The sequence below is a fragment of the Hemicordylus capensis genome, chromosome 14, assembly GCF_027244095.1.
Source record: "Hemicordylus capensis ecotype Gifberg chromosome 14, rHemCap1.1.pri, whole genome shotgun sequence".
Classification (NCBI taxonomy): domain Eukaryota; kingdom Metazoa; phylum Chordata; class Lepidosauria; order Squamata; family Cordylidae; genus Hemicordylus; species Hemicordylus capensis.
In genome coordinates, this window is record NC_069670.1 from 6,907,897 (window position 1) to 6,932,564 (window position 24,668).

The 24,668-nt window shown below is 54.7% G+C and overlaps 2 protein-coding genes and 1 long non-coding RNA gene across 14 annotated transcripts in view; 1 reads left to right on the forward strand and 2 right to left on the reverse strand.

The window, feature by feature from the left end:
• LOC128337565 (zinc finger protein 345-like) overlaps window positions 1-2,833 on the reverse strand; it is a 39,378-nt gene extending 36,545 nt beyond the window's left edge. For 6 of the 9 annotated variants that reach the window (XR_008312316.1, XR_008312315.1, XM_053278700.1 and 3 more), the window contains exon 1: window positions 118-664. The gene's annotated coding sequence lies outside the window, so the exon portion shown is untranslated. Of the gene's footprint in view, window positions 1-117; window positions 665-1,630; window positions 1,650-2,706 lie in introns of those variants that run through there. The other 3 variants (XM_053278707.1, XM_053278706.1, XM_053278709.1) reach the window with 3 other exon arrangements.
• A 1,082-nt stretch (window positions 2,834-3,915) lies between these two features.
• LOC128337588 (serine/arginine repetitive matrix protein 1-like) lies at window positions 3,916-12,728 on the reverse strand. Its single transcript, XM_053278777.1, has 11 exons — window positions 12,583-12,728; window positions 9,339-9,880; window positions 9,128-9,207; window positions 8,433-8,552; window positions 8,221-8,294; window positions 7,772-7,877; window positions 7,491-7,586; window positions 6,631-6,738; window positions 6,419-6,515; window positions 6,019-6,055; window positions 3,916-5,701 (listed from the first exon to the last, which is right to left on the reverse strand). Coding segments are annotated over exons 1-10 (1,239 nt in total). The 5' UTR covers window positions 12,585-12,728; the 3' UTR covers window positions 3,916-5,701; window positions 6,019-6,041.
• A 2,661-nt stretch (window positions 12,729-15,389) lies between these two features.
• LOC128337643 (uncharacterized) lies at window positions 15,390-23,783 on the forward strand. Of its 4 annotated transcripts, none has more exons than XR_008312361.1 (3): window positions 15,390-15,846; window positions 16,367-16,455; window positions 18,940-23,783. It is a non-coding gene; the product is annotated as an uncharacterized LOC128337643 (long non-coding RNA). The 4 variants fall into 4 exon arrangements; XR_008312360.1 differs by having other exon boundaries at window positions 16,370-17,648; XR_008312359.1 differs by having other exon boundaries at window positions 16,370-16,455.
• The last annotated feature ends 885 nt before the right edge of the window (window positions 23,784-24,668 follow it).

The window sequence follows — 24,668 nt, forward strand, 5'->3', positions numbered from 1 at the left end:
CCCGCCGCACTTCAGGACCGCGGGGGGTGACGGGAGCTGTAGTTCGGAGGCACCCTCCCGGAGAGCCGCCGCGCGTCGCCTCGCCCCCTGCAAACTGGAAAGGGAGCTCGAGCTTACCCGTCCCACTGCTTTGCTTCTTCTGCGGGGCTTCACCCAAGTCCGAGGAGCGGCCGGGCAGGGGCGGGGAACAGCCGGGCTGGCTGCGGGAGAGCCGAGAGCGGGGCCGGCTTCCTCCTCTCCGCCTCCTCCCCCGAACAAGCCCGTCTGCGCAGGCGCGGCTCGGGGAGTAGAAAGAAGGGAGCCGGCAAGCAGTTGCCCTTGCCCAACCCAGGCAGGCAGCAGCTTCTCCAGGGGCCTCGGCCAAGAAGGGACTCCGACCACGGTGCACGGTGATGAGTAGCCAGGCAGGGCAGGACTTTTCTCTAGCCAAACCCTCCCTCCTCCCCTGGTGACGTCCTTGGCTCCTCGGAGGACGGTCTTTGCTCTCCCAAACGCGCTGCGTTAGAGATAGAGAGAAAAGGCACTAGCGCTTGCCTGCACCGAGTGGGGGGTGGACTAGAGGACCTCCGAGAACCCCTTCCAGCTCTGTGGGTCTGGGAGTCTATGGCTGTCTGCCTTGTCTGTCTGTCCAACCCCACCTGAAAACCCAGGTGGTTACCATATCTGCAGGAAAAGCTAAGGAAGGAAGAGGATGGGAGCAAAGGCTGAGGATGATGGGAGCTGTAGTCCAACAACATCGAGGTTGGACTACAACTCCCAGCATCCTTGGGAACCCCCAGGCTATTGCAAGACAAAGAGCCACCTATCTTGTGTGTCCGGTGAGAGTCTCTCTTCATACTACTCATTTTAAAATAAGGCAAAAACACATTCACCTTTTTGCTTCTAAGGAACCTAGGAAGCTGCCTTGTACCTAAATTCAGTTTGTTTATTATTTATTTATTTAAACATTTCTTGGATCAGCTAAAATCAAATTGAGAAATCAACATTTAAAAGGGCCTGGGTGAACAAAAAGGTCTTTAGGTGGTGTCTAAAAGAACCAAGGAATGAAGTCAGGCAAACTTCAAGGAGAGGAGAGCTAGTCTTGTGGTAGCAAGCATGACTTGTCCCCATAGCTAAGCAGGGTTTGCATTTGAATGGGAGACTAGAAGTGTGAGCACTGTAAGATCTTCCCCCACTTAGGGGATGGAGCCGCTCTGGGAAGAGCATCTAGATCCCAAGTTCCCTCCCTGGCAGCATCTCCAAGATCGGGCTGAGAGAGATTCCTGCCTGCAACCTTGGAGAAGCCGCTGCCAGTCTGTGAAGACAATACTGAGCTAGTATATGGCAGTTTCCTGTGTTCCTATGAACCTCATAAATGGGGAGCCACCACCTAAAAGGCCCTGCCCCAGTAGCCACCCGCCTCACCTCGTTTGGCAGGGGCACCTGGAGGAGGGCCTCCGGAGAAGATCTTAAGGTAGGGGTGTGGACATATGGGGCAAGGTGCTCTCCCAAGCCATTGAGGGCTTCAGAGGTGAAAACCAGCACTTGGAATTGGGCCCGGAAACAGACTGGGAGCCAGTGCATGGAACCCTGGCATCCTATGATCGAAACTTCCAGTCCCGGTTAATCCTCTTGCAGCCCTATTTTGTACCAGCTGCAGCTTCCGGACCGTTCTCAAGGGCAGCCCCACGTACAGCACATTGCAGTAATCTAAGAGAGTGTGAGTTACTGTGGCCAAGCTCTCTCTGGTCAGGTTGCGGTTGGCGTCTCATCGGAAGCCGATGAAAGGCGCTCCGAGGCACAGAGGCCACGTGACAATGATGGACTGATATTCCATTGATGCTAAGCAACCAAACAACAAGCACAGCAACAACTGCCCGACGCAGAACAGATCCCTGCATAAAGATGAGGAAAGAATCACTGCTTGGCAGAATCCACCCCCACGCCCCGGCTGCAATTATTCCGACAACAAACATGTATGTGCCAATTTGCACCATTCTTTTTATTGATGTCTTGTTCGATATACATATTGCTTTCCATTAAAGATCATCTCAAAGCCACTAGCTTGGATGACTTTAAGAGCGGCTTGGGAGAGCTCAGGAAAGACAGGTCTACTCATGGCTACAGATCTGGTGGCTAAAGGCCACCTCCAGCCTCAGAGGCAGGGGTGCAGCCAGAATTGAGCAGATGGGCTCAAAGCAGCCCCCCAGCTCCTGAGGTGCCCCCCCAGCTCCACCCCTCCCTGTTTTCTTCATTATCTCCCTCTCTCCCCTAGCTCTACTCCTGAGAGGTGGATCTGGGGTGGGGGTGACTGGTTTGGGGTGGGTGTGGGGAGAGTAGGGGGTAGGGCTGTTAGTAAAGGACACGGCATCTTATTAGAGAAGTTTTTTAATATCTTCTCGGCGGCGTATATCTGGTTGGCTTCTACGTCTTTCGCTCTTTTGACAACCACTTTAAAAATTGCCCTTCATTATGGTTTCCGCCTGGTCTTCTAGAAACTTGATGAGCTTTTCACATTGTTGTATATTGTATACCCTTTTAAAAATTAACGTAAAGCGCCCCAAGTGCGCTGGAAGGGTGGGGTATAAATAGTTCAAATCACTAATACATAGACCGACCTTTTATTCCCACTGGGAGCGGGATCCCCCCAAGACAAGGATGTGTTTGAATGGGTGGGGCCGGCTGTCAAGGGCACATATCCCTTGGTGGCTTGGAGAGAGAACCCACCTGGTTTCAAACTGCGCCCGCCAGAACTTTCCTTGGGCACGTCTTCCGAAGATGGTGCCACAATAATCCCAGAGATCATTGCGGATGTGCTGGGCTGTATTTCCCCCCCAAGGAAAGGGCCTCTGTGCTCCGGGCTCCTGATGTCCTGGTCAGCATCCTCCACGCTGGGTTTTGCAACCTCCGTGCCCAACCAAGTGACCCCTCCAGTCGCCCTGCCCAGGATCCCCAAGGAGGAGGCTGGACCTAGAGAGTTGGGGGGCAGGGCAGGAGGCGGAGTCTCCTCCTGGGGCAGTGATCTTTTATGGGGAGGAGTCCATGGAGCTTGGGGGGAGGAGAGGGAGGAAGGGGGGAGGCAGACCAGCCCCCTCTCTGCATGCTGAAGCTTCCAGGGCTGGTCCCCAAGGACACCTTCCTGGGAGTGGATCTCTGAAGTCACCTGGCTGGGAAACGCAGCACACTCAGGAACAAGGGTCCACGAAATGCAGGCGGCTGCTGCTGCTGCTGGGAAAGCTCTACTCTCCCACTCCAGGGTGGGCCGAACAGGGCTGGGGGATCCATGGGCTGACTCTCGAGAAAGCAGCTTCATATGTGGGTGGGGGAGACCCAGACGCACCGGGTTCAGTGGCGTGGAAGGAGAGCTGGCCTGGGGGCAGCAAGCAGGAATGGCCCCTTTTGCTAAGCAGGGTCTGTCCTGGTTTGCATTTGAATGGGAGACTAGGTGTGTCAGCCCTGAGAGATCTTGGCCTTACGGGGAAGAGCCCCTGCCTGCTTGCATGCAGAAAGTTCCAAGCTCCCTCCCTGGCATTTCCAGATCATGTTGACAAGAGAGGGCTGGGAGAGACTCCTGCCTGAAACCTTGGAGCTGCCAGTCTGTGCAGACAGTCCTGAGCTAGACGGGCCACTGGTCTGACTCGGTAGGAAGCAGCTTTCTAGGTTTCCGTATTCGGCATGTCCCGTCCAAAAGGATCTCTGCAGAGCTGAGGAAAACCTCCTAACAGAGACCTTTGAGACCAGATTGGGCTCAGTGGACCAATGGTCTGATGACCAGAGTGTCGGGCCAGGGAGACTCGGGTTCGAATATCCATTCAGCCATGACACTAATTGGGTGATTCTGGGCCAGTCATTTCTCTCTCAGCCTAGCCTACCTCACAAGGTTTTCATGAGGATAAACATAGCCATGTAAAATATATTTTAAACACAACAGAGGAGTGGGCTCAAACAAAACCAAGTTTTATTTCCAATTCGGTCCCCATAAAATTACACACTATGTCTATATATTATCATATCATAGTCTTTGTTTCTGTCCTTGACCAGCACAACAGTGAAACAAACAACAACAGTTCAAACAATCTACAGTCTTAATATCTGGAGAGGTCCATCTCCAGTTACCACCGGTACGTCCGGTGGAGACTCGGAACGGGGTCTTTTCTGTAGCTGCTCCTGGTCTATGGAACGCACTCCTGGCAGATATCCGCAGTTTAGGCTCACTGTTGGGGGGTCCTCTGGGGGGGGAGGGAGGAGGGTCCTCCGGGGGGGGGGAGGGAGTGGCCGTCTGCTCTGGCAGTGTTAATTTCTCCCCCTGCTCACAATCCCTGCTTTTACTCCCCCTTGGAGCTGGCAGGCTGTCAAGCCAGGAGTTTGCAATGCTGCACACAGAGGTTAAGGAATTTCCTAGCGGAGAGACTATTTGGGTCGGTGATCGCGCCCATTTGGCTAGAGCCAGAGTCGTTTGAGGAAGGTTGAGGTCGGCAGTTGGATCTCGATCCTTCTTGGGAGGCAGAGTTTGGATTCGTTTCTCAGGCACTGCAGGCTTAGCTGTTCTTTCTCGTGACTTTGAGGCACCTTTAGAAAACAAAGGTTGATTCTCTGGATTCTCCCAGTTCTCTGGGTTGTAAAAAAAAACCCTCTTAGGGAAAATTTCCAGGCTATTTAGGTGATCAGGCATTCTTCATAGCAAGCAAGATTCGGTTTAGAGTGATCGAGGGACGAGATGCCGGGCTGTGCATTTCAGATTAACCGGTGTCATTTGAATGAAATTAGTCGTGTATATGGTATTTGAAGGTATTAATGTTTTATGTATTTTATTATTGTTGTTGTTGCTTCTTCTTCTTGTATTTATGCTGGCCTTGGGCCAAAATAAACAAATGCATACATATAGGCATGTGAATCAAGGTTGCAGGAATTAACCACTGTTCAAACGAAAGTAAAAGTCGGATTTCATAAGGTCGTCTCGTTGGCTTTTTGACATAAAACAGTTAATCGCTCGAATTAGGTCGAAATTGTAGGATCTGAGCAAGAGAACGTTTAATGCAAGATTGATTATCCAGCGTCGCACATTTATGCAGTTTATATATCAAGTGTGGAAATTAGTCTCATCCAAACCAGTTGGAGTCAAGCTGAAGAACTGCGGCAGGATCCAGGTTTTAGCGCCTCCAGAAAGAGCCCCCTGAAAGTGTTGAGACAGGGAGTGAATTGAGACGGAAAGGAGTCGCTGTGTTTCTGTCAGAGCCGAGAAACTGCTCTTCCCTTTTCTGACCGGCAGAAACGAGGAGTTCTTTGCAAACAAAAGGATTCCTGGAATCCACAGGCTGAGTGGACTGCGAAATGAAAGTGATGCCGTCAAGGCGGGTGGCTTCCAAGGCGGTCAGCTTGCGCGTCCCAAGTCCAAACTGGCCATCCAGGACAGAGTCTTGTTTGCCCATCGCACCGCGCAGGTTCCACCCGCAGGGCTGTCTGGAAAGCAAGAGCTTGCAGTAGGAAGCCCAGCCCCATTCTTGGGCCTCATCACGACACCAGGCCCAACGTCTCGCTGGGTTAGCTGGCTTGGAATGGGCTCGACCCCACCCCCTGCGGTCCCCTGGTGCCCTGGGCTGGGCAGGCAGGCAGGGCCTCCGCCGGTTGTGCCTTCGAGAGCCTCTTTGGTGCTGGCGCCGACTTCGGCCATCCACTGGGGTCCTCCTCCCTTCAGGAGCTTTGCCTCCGCTGCGCCTCCACCCTAATCACACAGAGAAATAGGAAATAAATCAGATGGCTCCCTGTCCCCAAAGGGCTCACAGTCTAGAAAGAAACACACGAGAGACATCAGCCACAGTCACTGGAGGGATGCTGTGCTGGGGGTGGAGAGGGCCAGTTACTCTCCCCCGGCTAAATACAAGAGAATCACCATCTGGGCAAAGAGGTGCCTCTTTGCCCAGTTAGCAGAAGAAGAGTCCCCGCACGGCTTGGTTTTGGAAAGGGGCAGAGGGCCCTGCCCGCCCCCGAGAAATGGAGTCGCAATTCCCAAAAGGGAGCAGAAGAAATGGCTTCACCCACCTGAGCTGGGCCACAAGGGGGCATCAGTCGTCCTCGTCTGTTCGGGAGAGAAGACAAGAGAATTAACGAGAGCCCGGCTGGGTTTGGGAAAGGGGCAGAGGGCCCTGCCCGTCCCCGGGAAATGGAGGCAGCTTCCGGGCTGGAATCCCCAAAGGGAGCAAGAGGAACGGCTTCCCCAGCTGCGGTGGGGCCAGAAGGCCTTCCTCAGGGAGCGCCATGTTCGCCCTGGGGCAGGATGGGGAAGCCAAGGCACTTGCTCTGGGGAGGGCACTGGGAGGGAAGAGAGACGGAGGAGCAGGTGGGCTCCTCGGAGACCCCCGGCGGGGCCAGAGGGGGAGCCGCCCAGGCCCAGAGCAGGGAGGGAGCTCTGCCTGCCCCATTCCTTGGGGGTGGATTTTACCTTCACTCGAAGTGTCCCCCCCGTCTCCCTTGGCACGGGCCGTTGTCCGCCCCACCCGGCGGATGGCCAGGGGCAGAAGAGGCTTGATGACCTCCGCCTGCAGAGAGAGGGAGGAAAGAAGGCCCGTCAGAGCTCGACTGGGGACCCCGGAACCTGGAAGAGGGCGCTGGGGGATGCCGGAGCCAGGCCAGGCCAGCGTGGGGGAGACTGACCTCAAAATGGAAGGGTGGCCCAATGGCCACATTCAGCAGAAAAAGGCCTGCCTTCTCCGCCACCGCCACTTCTCTTTGGTCCACCGAATAGGTGACCAGATCGATGGCCTGTAGGACAAAAGGAACTGGGTGGGTCCCACCAAGTATGCCCAAAGTCCCCCAGAGAGCCCTCCACCCCTGAAAAGGTGATGCTTTGAAAGGAGGCGTGGACTCTGGGAAAGGATCAAGTCGAGGGATGGTGGAAGAAGGCAAGAGCTCCCAACCCCACGGAATAAAGAGACGAGAGAAGGAAAGCAATCTGAGAAGCCACCTCATTGAACTCATCCGGATGAGCAGGGTATATTTTAAAAGTCAGTACACGCCACAATGAAAAACATCCTTTATCAGGTTAAATGAGATGGCTTATTCAAGGAGTTTCTTTATATTGTGTCTTTTTACTCCCTGGTGTTTGGAGGTCTTGCCTTCTTCCACCATCCAGAGAGTGGATCATTTCCCAGAGTCCCTGCCTACTGTCAAAGCATCACCTTTGGGGCACTATTATGGGTCCTTTTGGGGTCCCTCCAAATGCCATCGCCCTGGGTGAAATCCTCACACCAGGAGGACAACAGCCGGGCCCCCAGACGGAGGAGAATGGAGAGGGGGGCTTCTCTCCAATGAGCCAGCGTGGTGTAGTGGTTAGAGTGCTGGAGGAGGGCCGGGGAGACCCGAGTTCAAACCCCCATTCAGCCTCATGAGACTCGCTGGGTGACTCTGGGCCAGTCACTTCTCTCTCAGCCTCGCCTACTTCACAGGGTTGTTGTGAGGAGAAACTCAAGTATGGAGTCCACCGCTCTGGGCTGGAAGAGGCCCCCCCCACTTACCTCTGTCATGCGGATTAGATGGGCCAGGGAGGGCTTCTGGGCCAGGAGCTCCCTCAGGAGGGCCTGGAGGGCCTTTTCGGGGGGCAGGAACGGGCTCTGCAAGGGAGGGAGGAAGGAAGGGGGCCAGAGTGTGGCTGCTGGTGGCCAGAGGGGTCTCCCGGCCCCGCCTCTGTCCTTCCGCTCAGGGGGGCTTCAGCCACCAAGCAGGCCCCCCACCGAGGGAGCACCGGCCTTTGCCGGGGGGGGCAGGGGGGGAGCGAAGGAGCCCCGTCCCTCTTTACCTGCAGGTCTCCCTGTGGAGCTTCGCCCAGGACGCGGCCCATGCTGGAGAGGGACCCCCTGATCACCCTCTCCTCTCTGTCCCAGGAGAAGCAAGGCCTCATCCGGCTGCCAAGAGAAAAGGGGGAAGAAGGTGAGAAAGCCAGTTGGGCGGGGGGGGGGGGGAGAGGATGCCATCCAGAACCTGGCACCACCGGAGGGGAAAGGTCTCCCCCCTCCCCCAGCCAGGGCCCTGATCCGAGGACTCCCCAGGCCTCCAGGCAGAGGGAGGGAGCCGGCTCCTAAGTGGCACTCCCTCCAAGGCCCTGGGGGGAGCTCCTCCTCCTCTCGGGGGGCCCCACCAGCCCTTCCCCCCAGGCCGGAGGGTGCCCAGGGCCAAGGGGCTGCTCCCTCCCTGACATTCTCCAGCGGGGGGGGGTCCCACCACTGGCCTTCCCGCCCCCCAACGTACCTCAAGAAGGTGAGGACCTCCATGGACAGAGAGAAGAGGTGATCTGGCAGGGGGTCGATGGAGTCCAGCTCCTCCTGGAGGGAACAGAGAGCAGGATGGAGACTGACCCCAGGGCTGCCCTCCTCCTGCCCCGTCCCAAGGGCTGCCTCCGCCCCCCAGCCGGCCCCCCTGCCCCACACGCCCCCCCGGCTGCCAGCCAGCCCCTCACTCACCAGCACGTCCTGGGCTGCCCACTCCTTGCTGAACGGGAGCCGATCCTCCCCCCTCTGGCGCGCCTCCAGGCAGGCCTGGCGGATGGCCCTGAGGAAGCCAAGCTGGGCTGCCCTCCGGTCCTGGAAGGGGCAAGCATGTGGGGCAGGATTCAGTAGGGCAGGATCCCCCCCCCCCGCTTAAGCAGGCCCCCTTCTCAGAGAGGCTGCTGCTGCCTTCATCCTGCCCCTTTTCAGGACCCTGGACAAGGCTCCGGGCTGCCCAAGGGAAGTCCCGCTGACCCCTGCTCACTGGGCAAAGAGGCACCTTTTAACCTGATGAGTCTCTTTCTTGAGCAGGGGGAGAGCGACTGGCCCTATCCGACCCCAGCAGAGCATCCCTCGTCCCGAGGCTGTTGCTGGTGTCTGTCGGATGTTTCTTTTTAGACTGTGAGCCGGGGATCAAGACTTTGTTGTGTTCTGTGTAAACCGCTTTGATAACTTGTTGAGAAGCCGTATATAAATATATTTGTGGTAGTGGTGGTTGTAATGATAAATAATTGGCGCATAAGTGGCTGTTGCTGGTGTCTCTCGGACGTTTCTTTTTAGACTGTGAGCTCTTTGGGGACAGGGGCCATTTTTGGAAGGGCGGTATAGAAAGCAGATAAACAAAGAACTCAAGAAATAAGAAGTCGTCCTGGATGAGGGGGGTTCCCTACCTTCCCTGCGCCTTCCTCTGGGAGTTGGGTCTCACTCCTCCGCCTCAACCAGGCCTCCACCTGCTGGCAGGGGGTTAGATCTGCAGAAGGGGGGGGAGGGAGAGAAGGCCGGACAGTGAGCGGGCTGTCAATCCAGCCGCCCCCCTCCCCACACCTGCTTGCCCCACCTCCCTCTCTCCACCAGCCCCCGTGGACTGGGGCAGCTCCTCACCTCCATCGGCTTGTGTAGGGAGTTCCGATGGTCCTGCCGTGCTCCTCTCCCAGGCGGGCGACAGCGGAGGAGGCGAGCAGGGTGGCGACAGAGGAGGTGGCGGCAGCGGAGACGGCGACAGGGAAGGCGAGGAGCGGGGTGGCGACAGAGGAGGTGGCAACAGCGGAGGCGGTGAGGGCGAGCGGGGCGGCGACAGGGAAGGCGAGGAGCGTGGTGGCGACAGAGGAGGTGGCAACAGCGGAGGCGGTGAGGGCGAGCGGGGCGGCGACAGGGAAGGCGAGGAGCGTGGTGGCGACAGAGGAGGTGGCGACAGCGGAGGCGGTGAGGGAGAGCGGGGTGGCAACAGCGGGGGAGGAGAGCGAGGCGGGGCCACCAACGGAGGGAGCGGAGCAGGAGCAGGAGCGGGGGCAACCCGGTTCCTGCGGCCACAAATCCACCACCATCGGCTGGCAGTGGGCTGGGCGGCTCTCGGCTGCCCTGGGGCTTCCAGGGGGGCCGCTCGGCTGGACCTTTTTGCCAGAAAGGCCCGGATCCTGCGCAACCTAGGAGAGAGTGGGGAGACAGTGAGAAGGAGGCCTTTGGGGGGACAGAGAGGGGACCCAGGGTGTGGGGATCCTGGAAATAATCAAGCAGCAAATAACAGCAGTGTCAAAGAAGATTAGCAGATACGAGCCAGAATTACACAACACAGGCAGACTCTCCAGTTCCAGTCGAATCAGACACGTTACTACTAAAGCATAGAAGGAGAAACTGCAAGAAACCTAGAAACACCTAATCAAGAAGAAACAGTGCAATTCTGGGGGAAATTATGGGACAATCCAATAGATTATAATAAAAAAGCAGGCTGGATGAAAGAGGTCGAAAAATGTAACCAACAAATGCAAGATCTAATAATAACACCAGAATTAATAAGTGAAAGAGCAAAGAAATTAAAAATTGGACTGCGCCAGGCGACGATGAACTGCATGGCTTTTGGCTTAAACACCTAAGAAGCCTTCATAAACAACTATCAAAACAGTTCAATCACATTTTGCAGGGCGGTGATATTGAACAATGGCTAACAACTGGGAAAACTCATCTCATCATGAAAGACCCAGCAAAAGGTGCAGTTCCAAGTAATTCTAGACCAATCACCTGCCTGCCAACCATGTTCAAATTATTAACTGGAATAATAGCAGATGAAGTGATGCAACACTTATTAACTAGCAATCAGCTTCCAGTTGAACAGAAAGGAAATTGCCCGAACACCAGAGGCACAAAAGACCAGCTGCTGATTGATAAAATGATTTTAGAAAATTGCAAGAGAAGAAAAACAAATCTAAGTGTTGCATGGATTGACTACAAGAAAGCCTTTGATTCATTGCCTCACACATGGATACGAAAATGTTTAGAAACAACTGGTGTCAGCAAAAACATTCAGATATTTATTTAAAAAAGCAATGAGCATGTGGAGTACACAGTTAACAATGAATGGCAAGACACATGGACAGGTTAGCATTAGAAGAGGCATTTTCCAAGGGGACTCAATATCCCCTCTGTTGTTTGTAATCGCCATGACCCCACTTTCACAAATACTAAACAAAACAGGCCTCGGATACCAAACATCTAAAACATCCAGTCAAATCAACCATCTGCTGTACATGGACGATCTGAAGTTGTATGGAAAGTCCCAGTCAGAAATTGAATCACTGCTAAACACTGTCCGTATATTCAGTAGCGATATAGCAATGGAGTTTGGACTAGACAAGTGTGCTGCATTAATAATGAACAGAGGGAAAATAAGAAAAACAGAAGGAATAGAACTGCCCAATGGAAGCAAGATCAAGAACCTGGAAGAGAAAGAACCTTACAAATACTTGGGCATTCTCCAGGCGGATAACATTGCACACACTGAAGTTAAAAGAAAAATGGGAAGTGAATACATCAGGAGAGTCAGAAAAATCCTCAAGTCCAAACTCAATGGCGGGAACACCATACAAGCCATAAACACCTGAGCTATACCTGTTATCAGATACACTGCAGGAATAATAGACTGGACCCAGGCAGAGCTAGAGACGCTAGATCGCAGGACCAGGAAAATCATGACCATCAATCATGCTCTGCACCCCCGCAGTGATGTCGATAGGCTATACCTCCCTCGCAGCTCAGGTGGAAGAGGAATGCTGCAAGTCCATCAAACAGTAGAGGAGGAGAAAAGAGGCCTTGAAGAATACATCAAGGACAGTGAAGAAGATGCACTTCAAATGGTCAGTAACGAGAAACTATAAAACGCCAATGAAACAAAGCAGGCCTACAAGAAAGAACAAGTCAAGAACCGAGCAGAAAAATGGAAAAATAAGCCACTGCATGGTCAATATTTGCACAATATAAGTGGAAAATCAGACATCCCCAAGACCTGGCAATGGCTTAAGAATGGCAACCTGAAGAAAGAAACAGAGGGTTTAATACTGGCTGCACAAGAACAGGCACTAAGAACAAATGCAATAAGAGCAAAAGTTGAAAAGTCAACCACAAACAGCAAGTGCCGCCTTTGTAAAGAAGCAGATGAAACAGTGGACCACCTAATCAGCTGCTGTAAAAAGATCGCACAGACTGACTACAAACAAAGGCATGACAAGGTAGCAGGGATGATACACTGGAACGTCTGCCAAAAATACAAGCTACCTGTAGCCAAAAATTGGTGGGACCATAAAATGGAAAAAGTTGAAGAAAATGAAGATGCAAAAATCTTATGGGACTTCCGACTGCAAACAAACAGACATCTGCCACACAATACACCAGATATAACTGTAGTCGAGAAGAAAGAAAAACAAGTTAAAATAATCGACATAGCAATACCAGGGGATAGCAGAATCCAAGAAAAAGAAATAGAAAAAATCACAAAATACAAAGATCTACAAATTGAAATTGAAAGGCTGTGGCAGAAGAAGACCCAAATCATCCCAGTGGTCGTTGGCGCCCTGGGTGCAGTTCCAAAAGATCTTGAAGAGCACCTCAACACCATCGGGGCCACAGAAATCACCATCAGCCAATTACAAAAAGCAGCTTTACTGGGAACAGCCTATATTCTGCAACGATATCTATAACAATTGACAATAAAATTCTGGCATCCCAGGTCCTTGGGAAGGACTCGATGCCTGGATAAAACAAACCAGTCAATAACACCTGTCTGACTGTGTGAATAAATAATAATATTAGATGGATTAGAAATAAAAAGAAATGAAAAAAAAAAAGCAATACTTACATGCTGACCAGGATCCTGGATCTTCTCCAAACAAAGCGAAGACCAACTGACAACACAAGAAACAACAAGAAGAAGAAGCAGAAACAACAACAAACAACAACAAACAACAACCCCAGCCCCAACCGCCTCCCCCTCCCTATCCCAAACAACAACAACCCCTGCCCCAACCCCCTCCCCCTCCCTATCCCAAACAAATCCCAAACAAATCAGAAGACTGCTCTGCTATTTACTATCTCTCTCTCTCTCAATCGCTCTCTCTTTCACTCTCACAACCGCGCCCAATCACTCTCTAAATCTCTTTCGCCGCCACAGCCACTCTCCCAGACACCCGCTCTCTTTCACTCTCACATGCATTCAAGGGAGCCAGCGAGGATTCCGGCCCCAGGACCCCGTAGCGACGGGTGACCTCACAAAGGGGGCTGCATCACCAGCTAACTGCCAACCCAACAGCCGCTGGTCCTCTGGGGTCGAGGACCCTCCTTGGAACTCGGGGGCCCCTGCGGTTCTTCCGGGGGTCTCTCCCTTTCCGGCCATGTCCCATCCAGACTGACAATGGCACCTGCCCCGAAATGTTGTCCCAAAGCTGAATGGCAAAGTCCACGCAAATTAGAAGTAAGCCCCTTCAAGGGTGGGGTTGGGGAAGCCAGACAGAGACCCAATGCCTTTGCATCACTGTGATACAGCCGAGATGATTTGAGGATATGCAGACAGTACATTTCCCTGCAGCTGAAACGGCGGGTTTCTGGGGAATCACTTCACGTGGGATGATTTTCACCATGCAACTGGTTCTAGGCCCCTTCAAATGTCACATGGGCTGTTCCTGCCAGCGCCACTGTGTGGGCACACAAATCTGCATGTGCAAAAAGTGTGTGGACAGACGATACGTGCATGAATCGGAACACGGGCATATTCCCACTGTGCTCCTTTGGTGTGTACATTGCAACAGGGAGTATTAGACACAGGTCTTTCCCCCTCCTTCTGGCGCTCCGAGTGCAAATTCACCACCCTTCTGGCCAGAAAACAGCTGAACTCCGACTTGCACTGAAGGGGCAAATTTGAGTGTCAGAAATGGGAGAGAGACAGGAGCCAAATTCAAGGGCAGTGGAGGGGAGAATCAAGCATCAACATCTAGCCTGCAAACACAGACTCACTTTCTTCTCTAAGCACAATTCAGCAACAGGACAGACCTTCCTTCCATCCAAAAAGCACACCTCAATAAGCGTCCCAACCATTCAGAAGACGGGAAACCAGTAAGCTCCCAGTAAGGATGGAGGAGAAGCCCACAAACCCTGGATGTGGGATGGAATGGAGTCGTTCTGACAGTCATTGGTCAGACACAAAGATAACAAGGTGTGATAGGAGGAAGGAGGAAAGCGGAAGAGGACCCATCGGCGACCTCCTCCTCTGGCTGGGAGGAGGCTGATGATGCATTTCTCAAAAAAACACAGCATTATGCAGGGGTGAAGCAACAAGCACATTGGGAGAGTGATCCTGAAAGCGGCCAACATTTTGTTTAGTAGGAACATAGGAAGCGGCCTTCTACTGAGTCCGACCCTTGGCCCACCGAGCTCAGGATTGTCTACCCAGACTGGCAGCAGCTTCTCCAGGGTTGCAGGCAGGAGTCTCTCTCAGCCCTACTTGGAGATGCTGCCAGGGAGGGAACTGGGAACCTGGATGCTCTTCCCAGAGCGGCCCCATTATCCCCTCGGGGGAATCTCGGACAGGGCTCACACATGGAGTCTCCCCTTCAAATGCAAACAAGAGTGGACTCTGCTTAGCCAAGGGGACCATTCCTGCAATCTCGGTTGCTCATCATCAGAGAGAGAGACATTAAAAACAACAACAACAACACCAGTTCGTTTTGAGCACTGAATAGGACCACAGTCGGGTGCAGAGTTGTATTTCGCACAAGCGGGATCAACACACACACACACACACCCCTGTATGAGCCACAAGCAAAGCACAGACCAGCTACGGAAGGCGACTTCTATGGAGAGCAAACGCGTCCACTCTGAGGCACAGTGAGGTGAGCATGTTGGAGGAGCAGGCAGGGGAAATACAAGCTGCAAATCCCCTTTCAGCTGCGGAACTCCCCGAGTGACTCTGGCACACGTTCACTTCTCTGTCAGCATGATCCCCACCGCACCTTAAGGTCATCCGAGGAGGTCCGTCTCCAGTGGCCACGGGCCCGTCTGGTGGCCACTCAGAGGCGGGCCTTCTCTGTGGCCGCTCCCGGGCTGGGCTGTGGATTGCACTCCCGGCAGAAATCCGTAATTCGAGATCATTGCTGTCTCTCAGGAGAGCCATCAAACCTCTTTGTTGGGCCGGGCCTTCCAGGGTCTTTAAACTGCTGTAAACTGTTTTAAATGGTTGCCGTGGTTTTCCAGGGTGTTTAGCTGTTTGAATGTTTAATTGGTTTTATTCGGTTTGTATAGTTTTGATTTTAATTGTTGACTGGTTTTAATTGTTTTTATCCTGTTGTAAACCGCCCTGAGCCATTTTGGAAGGGCGGTATATAAATCAATCAAACAAACAATCGACCTCGCAGGGTTGTTGGGCAGAGCAGTCTAACAACATTAGCACTCTGTGCTCCTCCTTGGAGGAAACACAGACTGTAAATGTCCACACAGACAGAGATGCCCCCCTCCCCAAAACAAAGGCAGCGCTTCTCATTGGATGTCAAGGCATTTAATATCAATTTTCGATATGCAAATCAGATCACTGCGAGTGGGGGAGGAAACCACTCCCGGAGCATCGAAGAGCAGAGCCCAGAGAGTCCACGTCGGAGCACAGAGAGGGAGGGGGCAGAGAGGCAGGCAGGCGAGCAGGCGCCCCCCCCAGGGCAGGACGGAACGGCCACTAACGGCTTCCCAGAATTCAAAAATTCAAAATGGCAGCAGTTGCTGGGTGTGCCTGGAAGGGCCGGGGGGGGGCGGTGGTGCCCCTCCCAGGAGCCGCCCCTGGCTCTGAAGGGAGCCCAGCCAGTTTCCGCCGAGCGGCCTGCCCGCAGGGGGAGCGCGTGTCCAGGAGGGGGCTGGGACCCCCATCTCTGCTTTTGGAAAGGGCCCGATCCTGGGAGGAGGGTCCGGAGCGGCCTGCAGAAGTCGGTCCCTGCCTGGAGAGCTCCTGGGGGCGGCTGGCTGGCTCAGCCTGGATTTTCTACTTCACTTTACTCGCAAATAAACAAGCCAGCAACAGCCACAACAAAGCCTCCTCCCTTTGGGGGACACACACACAGAGACCCAATCCTGAACAAGAGTTTTGGTAATTCCCTTTTATTTTGCAAATTCTGGTGTTTGGGTTCAGAAAGATAAACTTTCACGGGCAACATTTAATTGTTGTGATCAGGGGGTCCCTTGAGATGGGAAGTGAGAGGACAAGAAATCCCACCAGGCAGGAGGACAGGGGCAATTGCCAAATGACCCATCCCTGCTGTCAAGGAAAGGTGATAGGCCGGCACCATTGCGCCTTCCCAACAGCCCTGCGGAGCGGGAACAGTTGAGGGACAGACGGGACCGAGGGAAAGAGAAAAGAAACCCCAAATAAGGGGGCATGTAAGAGGAGAAAGATCCCTAGTTCTCTGTCCTGGGTCTCCTCTGATGAAGCTCTTCATCGGAGGACCAAAAATATAGGTCCAAAAAGCCATATTCTCGGCATGTGTGAGATATTGATTATTGCCACAAGACCATGAGATGGCTGGGGAAATTATCACCCAAGAGGCTGAAATGTGATCCCGTCTCTGATCCCGAACATAAGACGGTGGTACTATCAATCTCTTTCCAAGCAGGTGATCTGAGCTGTTCTTACCCAACAGACTCCAAGGGACTGAACGGAGGCAAGCGACACAGAAGTCCAGGCAATCGGCACCTCCAGGTGAGCCGGGAATAAGGGAGGAGAGCTGGCCTTGGGGCAGCCAGCGAGAAGGCTTCCCTTTGCTGAGCAGGGTCTGTCCTGGTTTGCATTTGGGTGGGAGACCGCAGGTAAGGGACTCCCCTGAGGGGATGGGGCCGCTCAGGGAAGAGCACCTTCCTGCTTGCATGCAGAAGGTCCCAAGTTCCCTCCCCGGCAGCATCTCCAGACAGGGCTGAGAAGCTGCCTGAAACCTTGGAGAAGCTGCTGCCAGTCTGTGCAGACAATCCTGAGCCAGCTGGACCAAGGGTCTGACTCGGTAGAAGGCCGCTTCCTCTGGTCCTAAACTGAAAACTGTTTTCTGAAAGTAGCTTGCTCCAGGGCAGGGGTGGTGGGCAAACGTGGCCCTGCAGCTGTTGCCGGACTACAATTCCCATCACCCCCAGCCACAGTTTAATGTGGGAACTGACAGAAACGATTTCAGTTGACAACCAAGTTTATGAACAAGCTCAACTCTGCACATGCTCGGGAACCGTGGACATACTGGCCTGCTTTGTGAGTTTCTCTTTCCGCTTTTGAGAATGTAAGAACAGGCCCCAAGAGGCCCTTCTAGGCCGGCATCCTGCTCCCCACAGTGCCCCCCCCCGGCAAGAGGGGAGGACCTGCCTTCTCTCCTGCTGCTGCTGCTGCTGGCCTGAGCCTGGCATTCACAGGCGTCTCTTGCTGCTGAGTGGGAGCGCTCAGTGGTTTGCAGAGGTTAATCGGGCCTGCGGTTGTTTTCCCGCCTTGTAAACAGTCCTATAGTCGGCTTTCCAGCAACCACCAGAGCTGCACAGCAGCAACACATCGAGGAACCTGCCCCTAGCAGGCCTCCCCATTCTGGGGGAGAAGGAGGGGAAGGCGGACTCTTGTGACTCTCTAGCTTGGAGGACTCACTGGAGCAACTGCTGGGGGGGGGGAGGCTCTCCGAAAAAGGGGGAAAGCCCGGGAAATTCAAATCCCAGGGACCAATCCAGAGGACCGGGTGGGGATTTCTGGCCCAGCCGCCTCCTGGAGAGGAGGAGAAAGCTTGGGTCTCTGGGCGTCCGTCTGTCCCGGAAGGCCCACAGGAAGCAGCGAGCCGAGCTGAGATGGTGGGAAGGCCTGTGTGGAATACGTTCGGACCAAGTCAGGGAAGTGCTTTTTCTGGACGGATGGCTGGGAATCTGCACGGCCAGGTGAATGAAAACCCTCCTCCAATCTGTGCTAGGGAACGAGGATTCTTCTTCTTGCATGCCTTTTCTTTCAGTCTCCTAACAAACCCTTGTTGCTGAAGTGACAAGACTGAGCTAGATAGACCACTGGTCTGACCCAGTAGATGGCAGCTTCCTAGGCTCCTAAGCGGGCTGCTCTCCCTTCTGGGTCCGCCTTAGTCACACGCCCAGGCCCAGGACGGCTTAGCCCCCCATCGAGAGAGGGGTTTGCCACTTCACGCTCCCCCAGGAATCTTAGGTGGAAGGAGCAGTTGGTTGGTTTGCCCCATGTTAGCCTCCTCTGGCTTCAGTAGGAAACACACAGTGCTGTTTGTTGCAATAAATAGAACAAACAATAAAACAACAAACTACTTTGTTTGTTAGCCGTCCCACAACAAATTGTTCTCTGGGCGGCTCACGAGGATTAAAACACAACAAACACACATTAAATCATAACAGACCAAAAAAAAAAAAAAAAGGTAAAAAGAGAATACAAAATACAATCCAAAACAGCATAAAAACTCATTTTAAAATGAGTTAAAAATCAGAGCAAAGATGAAAACCCAGATTTAAACGGCCTGGGTGAACCAAAAGGTCTTGACAAGAACGCAATGATAAAGCCAGGGGAACCTCACTGGGGAGGCTATTCCATAAAGGGGGTGCCACCACCAAAAAGGCCCTCTCCCTGGGAGCCTCCCGCCTCACCTCGTTTGGCGGGGCACCCGGAGGAGGGCCTCCAAAGAAGATCTCCATGGTTCGGGAGGGACATATAGGGCAAAGTCTCTCTCAGGTAACCGGGTCCCAAGCCACTTAGGGCTTCAAAAGGTGAGAACCAGCCCTTGGAACTGGGCCCGGAAACGGACAGGGAGCCAGTGCAGCTGACGAAGCCCTGGCGTCCTATGATCAAACGTCCAGTCCTGGTGAATCATCTTGCAGCCCTATTTGTACCAGCTGCAGTTTCCGCCCGTTTTCAAGGGCAGCCCCACATACAATGCATTGCAGTAATCTAAGCGAGAGCTTGCCAGAGCGTGAGTAACTGCGGCCAAGCTCTCTCTGACCGGGTAATGTTGCAGTTGGCAGTCCGAAGAAAGGGCCGGAGCTCAGGAGAACACTTTCAAAGTTGGAAAAAGGGTTGCAGGAAATCATGAAAAAGCAACCGGCAGCTTGACTTCCTTCCAACGGAACACATGGAGTCCCTTTCTCAAGAACTGGCTCCCACTGTGTGAAATATTAGTTGTAGTAGTAGAAGTAATTCTGTATTTAATTGTTTCTTCAGATTCAACAGAGGCAGCTGTGACCATTGGGCCCCTGGGGAAGAGAGCTGGCCTTATGGGAACAAGCATGGATGGTCCCCTTTGCTAAGCAGGGTCCTCCTTGGTTTGCATTTGGATGGGAGACGATGACATGTGTGAGCACTGGAAGACGTTCCCCTGAGGGGATGGGGCCAGAGTTCAGGGGAAGAGCACCTTCCTTCAAGCAGAAGATCTCCATGGACTCCCTGGCATCTCCAGGTAGGACTGGGAGAGACCCCTGCCTGCGAAATCCCACCTCTTCTGCCTGTCAGGAGGAGGTCAGTCCAGCAAGAACCCTGGCTCTTTGAAAGGCAGTCCCCACCCAATGCCAGTGGGATCAAGCAATGCAAATTTAATACGAAGCAAACAACAAGACGCACCAAAGCTCCTAACCTCAAGACGAGGAACAGATCCCTGCACTGCTGCACAGGCAGAAAGGAGAAGGAGGAGAAAGAATCCCAAGTCACCGTGTCCCCAGAGAGGAGACGAGCTGTTCAAGCCGAAAGGAGCCTGGCTGGACCCGGCTGCGGAGTGTGGGGAGAGGTGGAGAAGGCAGAACAGTGGGCTGTTTTCCAGCCGCCCCCCCCCCGGCCCCACAATCCCCTGCAACTGGGGCACCTCCTCACCTCCAGCATCCTGAGCTGGGGTCTCCTCCGATGGCTCTGGCTCGGTGCTCCCTCCAACCAGCGAGGGAGTGGGGCAGATGGTGAGGGAGGAGATGGTTCTCTGGGGACTCCGGCTCTGAGGATGTCCTCGTAGACTGTCTGGGCCCCCAGGCGCCCCACAGTGGCTCCATCTCCGAGGCTCCCACCAGCTCCAGCCCGGGGTCAGCATGTGAGGCCAGACTGGGCTCCAGGCCTGCCTCCTCGGAGCCCCCACCTGTGGGGGTCACAGGGGCTCTGGGCTATTCCTAGAGTCAGCCCCAACATTCAAAGTCCTTACTCGTAGGGTCCTAAGAAGAGACCCTATGGTTGGGGGAGAAGACCAGAGACTTAATGAGAGAGCGGCTTCGTTTGGGGAAGAGGCAGAGGGCCCTCCCCATCCCGGGGAAATGGAGGCGGCTTCCAGGCTGGAATTCCCAAAAGGGAGCAGAAGAAATGGCTTCACCCACCTGAGCTGGGCCACAAGGGGGCATCAGTCGTCCTCGTCTGTTCGGGAGAGAAGACAAGAGAATTAACGAGAGCCCGGCTGGGTTTGGGAAAGGGGCAGAGGGCCCTGCCCGTCCCCGGGAAATGGAGGCGGCTTCCGGGCTGGAATCCCCAAAGGGAGCAAGAGGAACGGCTTCCCCAGCTGCGGTGGGGCCAGAAGGCCTTCCTCAGGGAGCGCCATGTTCGCCCTGGGGCAGGATGGGGAAGCCAAGGCACTTGCTCTGGGGAGGGCACTGGGAGGGAAGAGAGGCGGAGGAGCAGGTGGGCTCCTCGGAGACCCCCGGCGGGCCCAGAGGGGGAGCCGCCCAGGCCCAGAGCAGGGAGGGAGCTCTGCCTGCCCCATTCCTTGGGGGTGGATTTTACCTTCACTCGAAGTGTCCCCCCCGTCTCCCTTGGCACGGGCCGTTGTCCGCCCCACCCGGCGGATGGCCAGGGGCAGAAGAGGCTTGATGACCTCCGCCTGCAGAGAGAGGGAGGAAAGAAGGCCCGTCAGAGCTCGACTGGGGACCCCGGAACCTGGAAGAGGGCGCTGGGGGATGCCGGAGCCAGGCCAGGCCAGCGTGGGGGAGACTGACCTCAAAATGGAAGGGGGGCCCAATCGCCAGGTTTAATAGAAACAGGCCCGCCTTCTCTGCCGCCACCACTTCTCGCTGGTCCACCGAATAGGTGACCAGATCGATGGCCTGTAGGAGAAAAGGAACTGGGTGGGTCCCACCAAGTATGCCCAAAGACCCCCAGAGAGCCCTCCACCCCTCAACCCCCGAAAAGGTGATGCTTTGAAAGGAGGCGTGGACTCTGGGAAAGGATCAAGTCGAGGGATGGTGGAAGAAGGCAAGAGCTCCCAACCCCACGGAATAAAGAGATGAGAGAAGGATCCCCTCCCTGTGGCTGGAAGAGGCCCCCCTCTCCCCCGCTTACCTCCGCCATTCAAATGAGGTGGGTCATGGAGGGCTTCTGGGCCAGCAGCTCCCTCAGGAGGGCCTGGAGGGCCTTTTCGGGGGGGCAGGGAGAAAGGGGGCCAGAGTGTGGCTGCTGGTGGCCAGAGGGGTCTCCTGGCCCCTCCTCAGGGAGGAAAAAGGCTCCTCGGGGCCTCCCAAGAGCCCTGTCCTTTCCGCTCATGGTGGCCATGGGGGCTCAAGGTGCCTGTCTCCATGGGGGGGTGGCTTTTCAGGCCCCCCTACTGAGGTAGCACAGGCCCAGCCAGAGTCTTTGCCTAGGTGGGCAGATGGGGGGGGGTATCTGTAAATATATACCTCCCGGTCTTCCTCTGGACCTTCTCCAAGCATGTGGCTGATCCAGAAGAGGGACTCCATGGTCAGTTTCCTTTCCGTATACCTCCCCCTTCAGGGCTCCGGCCGGCCCCCCTGCCCCACACGCCCCGGCTGCCAGCCAGCCACTCACCAGCACGTCCTGGGCTGCCCACTCCTTGCTGAAAGGGAGCCGATCCTCCCTCCTCCGGAGCGCCTCCAGGCAGGCCTGGCGGATGGCCCTGAGGAAGCCAAGCTGGGCTGCCCTCTGGTCCTGGAAGGGGCAAGCATGGGGGGCAGGAGTCAGTAGGGCAGGATCCCCACCCCCCGCTGCTCCGGGCTGCCCAAGTGGGGCTCCCTCCCTTCCCTGCTCTTCCTCCGGGGTTGGGCCTGACTCCTCCGCTGCAACCAGGCCTCAACCAGCTGGCAGGGGGTTCAATCTGCAGAAGGGGGGAGAAGGAGAGGGCGAGGAGGCAGGAGAGGGAGCAGGCTGTCCTTCCAGCTGCCCCCCCTCCCCACACCTCCTTGCCCCGCCTGCCTAGCCCCGCCATCCCCTGGGAACTGGGGCAGCCCCTCCCCTCCATCATCCTGTGCAGGGGGCTCCGATGGCCCGTCTGTGGGCCTCCCTCCCCTGGCCACTCAGCGAAGGGAGCTTGAATCCTGGAGTGCCAGGAGGGAGCTCAATGACTCCCTGGAGACACACCCAACCCTAGCCCAGAAGGGCAGGGCAGGGGGCCCCAGCTGCTGACCCCCACTGGGCCAGGGGATCCCCTCCCATTGGCTGGAAGAGGCCCCCCTCCCCCACTTACCTCCGTCATGCGGATCAGATGGGCCAGGGAGGGCTTCTGGGCCAGCAGCTCCCTCAGGAGGGCCTGGAGAGCTTTTTCGGGGGGCAGGAACGGGCTCTGCAAGGGAGGGAGGGAGGGAGGAAGGGGGCCAGAGTGTGGCTGCTGGTGGCCAGAGGGGTCTCCCGGCCCCGCCTCTGTCCTTCCGCTCAGGGGGGCTTCAGCCACCAAGCAGGCCCCCCACCGAGGGAGCACTGGCCTTTGCCGGGGGGGGCAGGGGGGGAGCGAAGGAGCCCCGTCCCTCTCTACCTGCAGATCTCCCTGTGGAGCTTCGCCCAGGACGCGGCCCATACTGGAGAGGGACCCCCTGATCACCCTCTCCTCTCTGTCCCAGGAGAAGCAAGGCTTCACACGCCCCCCCGGCTGCCAGCCAGCCCCTCACTCACCAGCACGTCCTGGGCTGCCCACTCCTTGCTGAAAGGGAGCCGATCCTCCCCCCTCTGGCGCGCCTCCAGGCAGGCCTGGCGGATGGCCCTGAGGAAGCCGAGCTGGGCTGCCCTCCGGTCCTGGAAGGGGCAAGCATGTGGGGCAGGAGTCAGTAGGGCAGGATCCCCCCCCACTTAGGCAGGCCCCCTTCGCAGAGAGGCTGCTGCCTTCATCCTGCCCCTTTTCAGGACCCTGGACAAGGCTCCGGGCTGCCCAAGGGAAGTCCTGGAGGATGGGGGTTCTGTAGGCAACAGAGAGCAAGATGAAGACCCCCCAGGGCCCCTGGGGGGCTTCCCTCCTGCTGCCCCAGATCCTCCCACCTCCCTCTCTGGGCTGGCTCTCTCTCAAGGGCCGCCTCCACCCCACTCACCCCCATCCAGGCCTCTTCCCCCACCAGCCAACCGCTTTCCCCCAGATGTCCCTGCCCAAATCACTCACCAGCACGGCCTGGGCTGCCAGCCCTTTGGAGAAGGGAAGGTGTCAGGACAGGCCTGGATAAGGGTCATCCGGTCCTGAGAGAGGAAACACAAGTAGGCATCAAGTAGGCATCCCTGGCATGCGGTGGGGGGCACTCTACTTGGTCTCCTGGCCAGGAAGGCTCGGATCCTGCCCTGCCTAGAAGAGAATGGGGAGACTGAGACTGATGCCCTTGGGCAGAATGGTTGGCGGAGAGCCTTCTCTCCAAGGAAAGGTTAACCCTTTCATTACCTTCACTTGAAGAATCAGCCCCATCTCCCTTGGCCCGGGCCGTCGTCCTTCCGACCCGGCGAATCGCCAGGGGCAGCAGAGGTTTGATCAAACACAAGGAAAGGCTAACCCTCCAGGGCTCTTGAGTTTAGAAAAGACTCAAGAAGGGAGTGGGTCCTGGAGAAGGGGGGGCCGTGGGACAGGGCCTTCTCTGTGGCTGCCCCAGGGCTTTGGAATGGGCTCCCTGTCCATAGAGGAGCCCCTGCATCTCTGGCTGCCTTTTAAAAAACCACTCAAGACACACCTGTTTTCTTAGGCATTTTGCTAAAACTATTTTTAAGAGTGTTTCTTTTAACTGTTTTTAAAATGTGGTTTTAAAATTGGTTGAATTGGTTTTGTGGTTTTAAGTTGTGTACCCTGCCTTGAGATATTAAGCAGTTTATAAATGAAATGAAATAAAACAATACTTACATGATCAGCAGGATCGTGGTTCTTCTCCGAGGAAGGATTTCAAACCTAACACTAAGACTAATAACATTCAGCCTAACTAAATCGAACTCAGAGAACAGCAAACGTGAAAAACTACCAGAACTAAACCAAGACTAACCCCAACCCCCTCACAATCCCTCCTTCTCCATTGAATACTTTGAAACCCAACACTGACATAACTAAATCTAACTTGCGCTCTATGTGGGGCTGCCCTTGTATGTAGTCCGGAAACTACAGCCGATTCAGAATGCGACAGCCAGGCTGGTCTCTGGGTCATCTCGGAGAGACCATATTACTCCCGTATTGAAGGAGCTGCACTGGCTGCTGATATGTTTCTGGGCAAAATACAGCTGGTTGTCACCTATAAAGCCCTAAACGGCGTGGGCCCTGGATATTTCAGAAAACGTCTTCTTCATCCTGAACCCCACCACCTATTGAGATCATCAGGAGAGGTCTGTCTGCAGTTGCCACCGGCTCATCTGGTGGCTACTCGGGGACGGGCCTTTTGCTGCCCCAAGGCTTTGGAAAGTGCCCCCTGATGAAATAAGAGCCTCCCCATCTCTGACAATTTTTAAAAAATCTTTACAGGCACATTTGTTCACCCAGGCTTTTAATTAAATACCGTTTTAACATTGTTTTAAAATATTGTTTTAAGGTTTTAAATTGCTGTGTTAACTTTTTGTTGTCATTTATTTTAACCAATGTTTTAATTTCTCTGTTTTAATGAATGTTTTAACTTGTCTGCTTTTTGTTGTAAACTGCCCAGAGACATATGTTTTGGGTGGTATAAAAATATGTTAAATAAATAAACCAAAAAAAAAACAAAAAAAAAACCAGAAAAGCAAAAACTAAAACTACCAGAAACCCCTGC

What these genes read in the sequence shown, in the direction of transcription:
- LOC128337588 (XM_053278777.1), bottom strand. An exon ending in GAGGTCCTCACCTTCTTGAG is followed by an intron (nt 7,878 to 8,220) that starts GTACGTTGGGGG and finishes TTCTCTTGGCAG; the next exon opens with CCGGATGAGGCCTTGCTTCT. An exon ending in CTCCACAGGGAGACCTGCAG is followed by an intron (nt 7,587 to 7,771) that starts GTAAAGAGGGAC and finishes CCTCCCTTGCAG; the next exon opens with AGCCCGTTCCTGCCCCCCGA.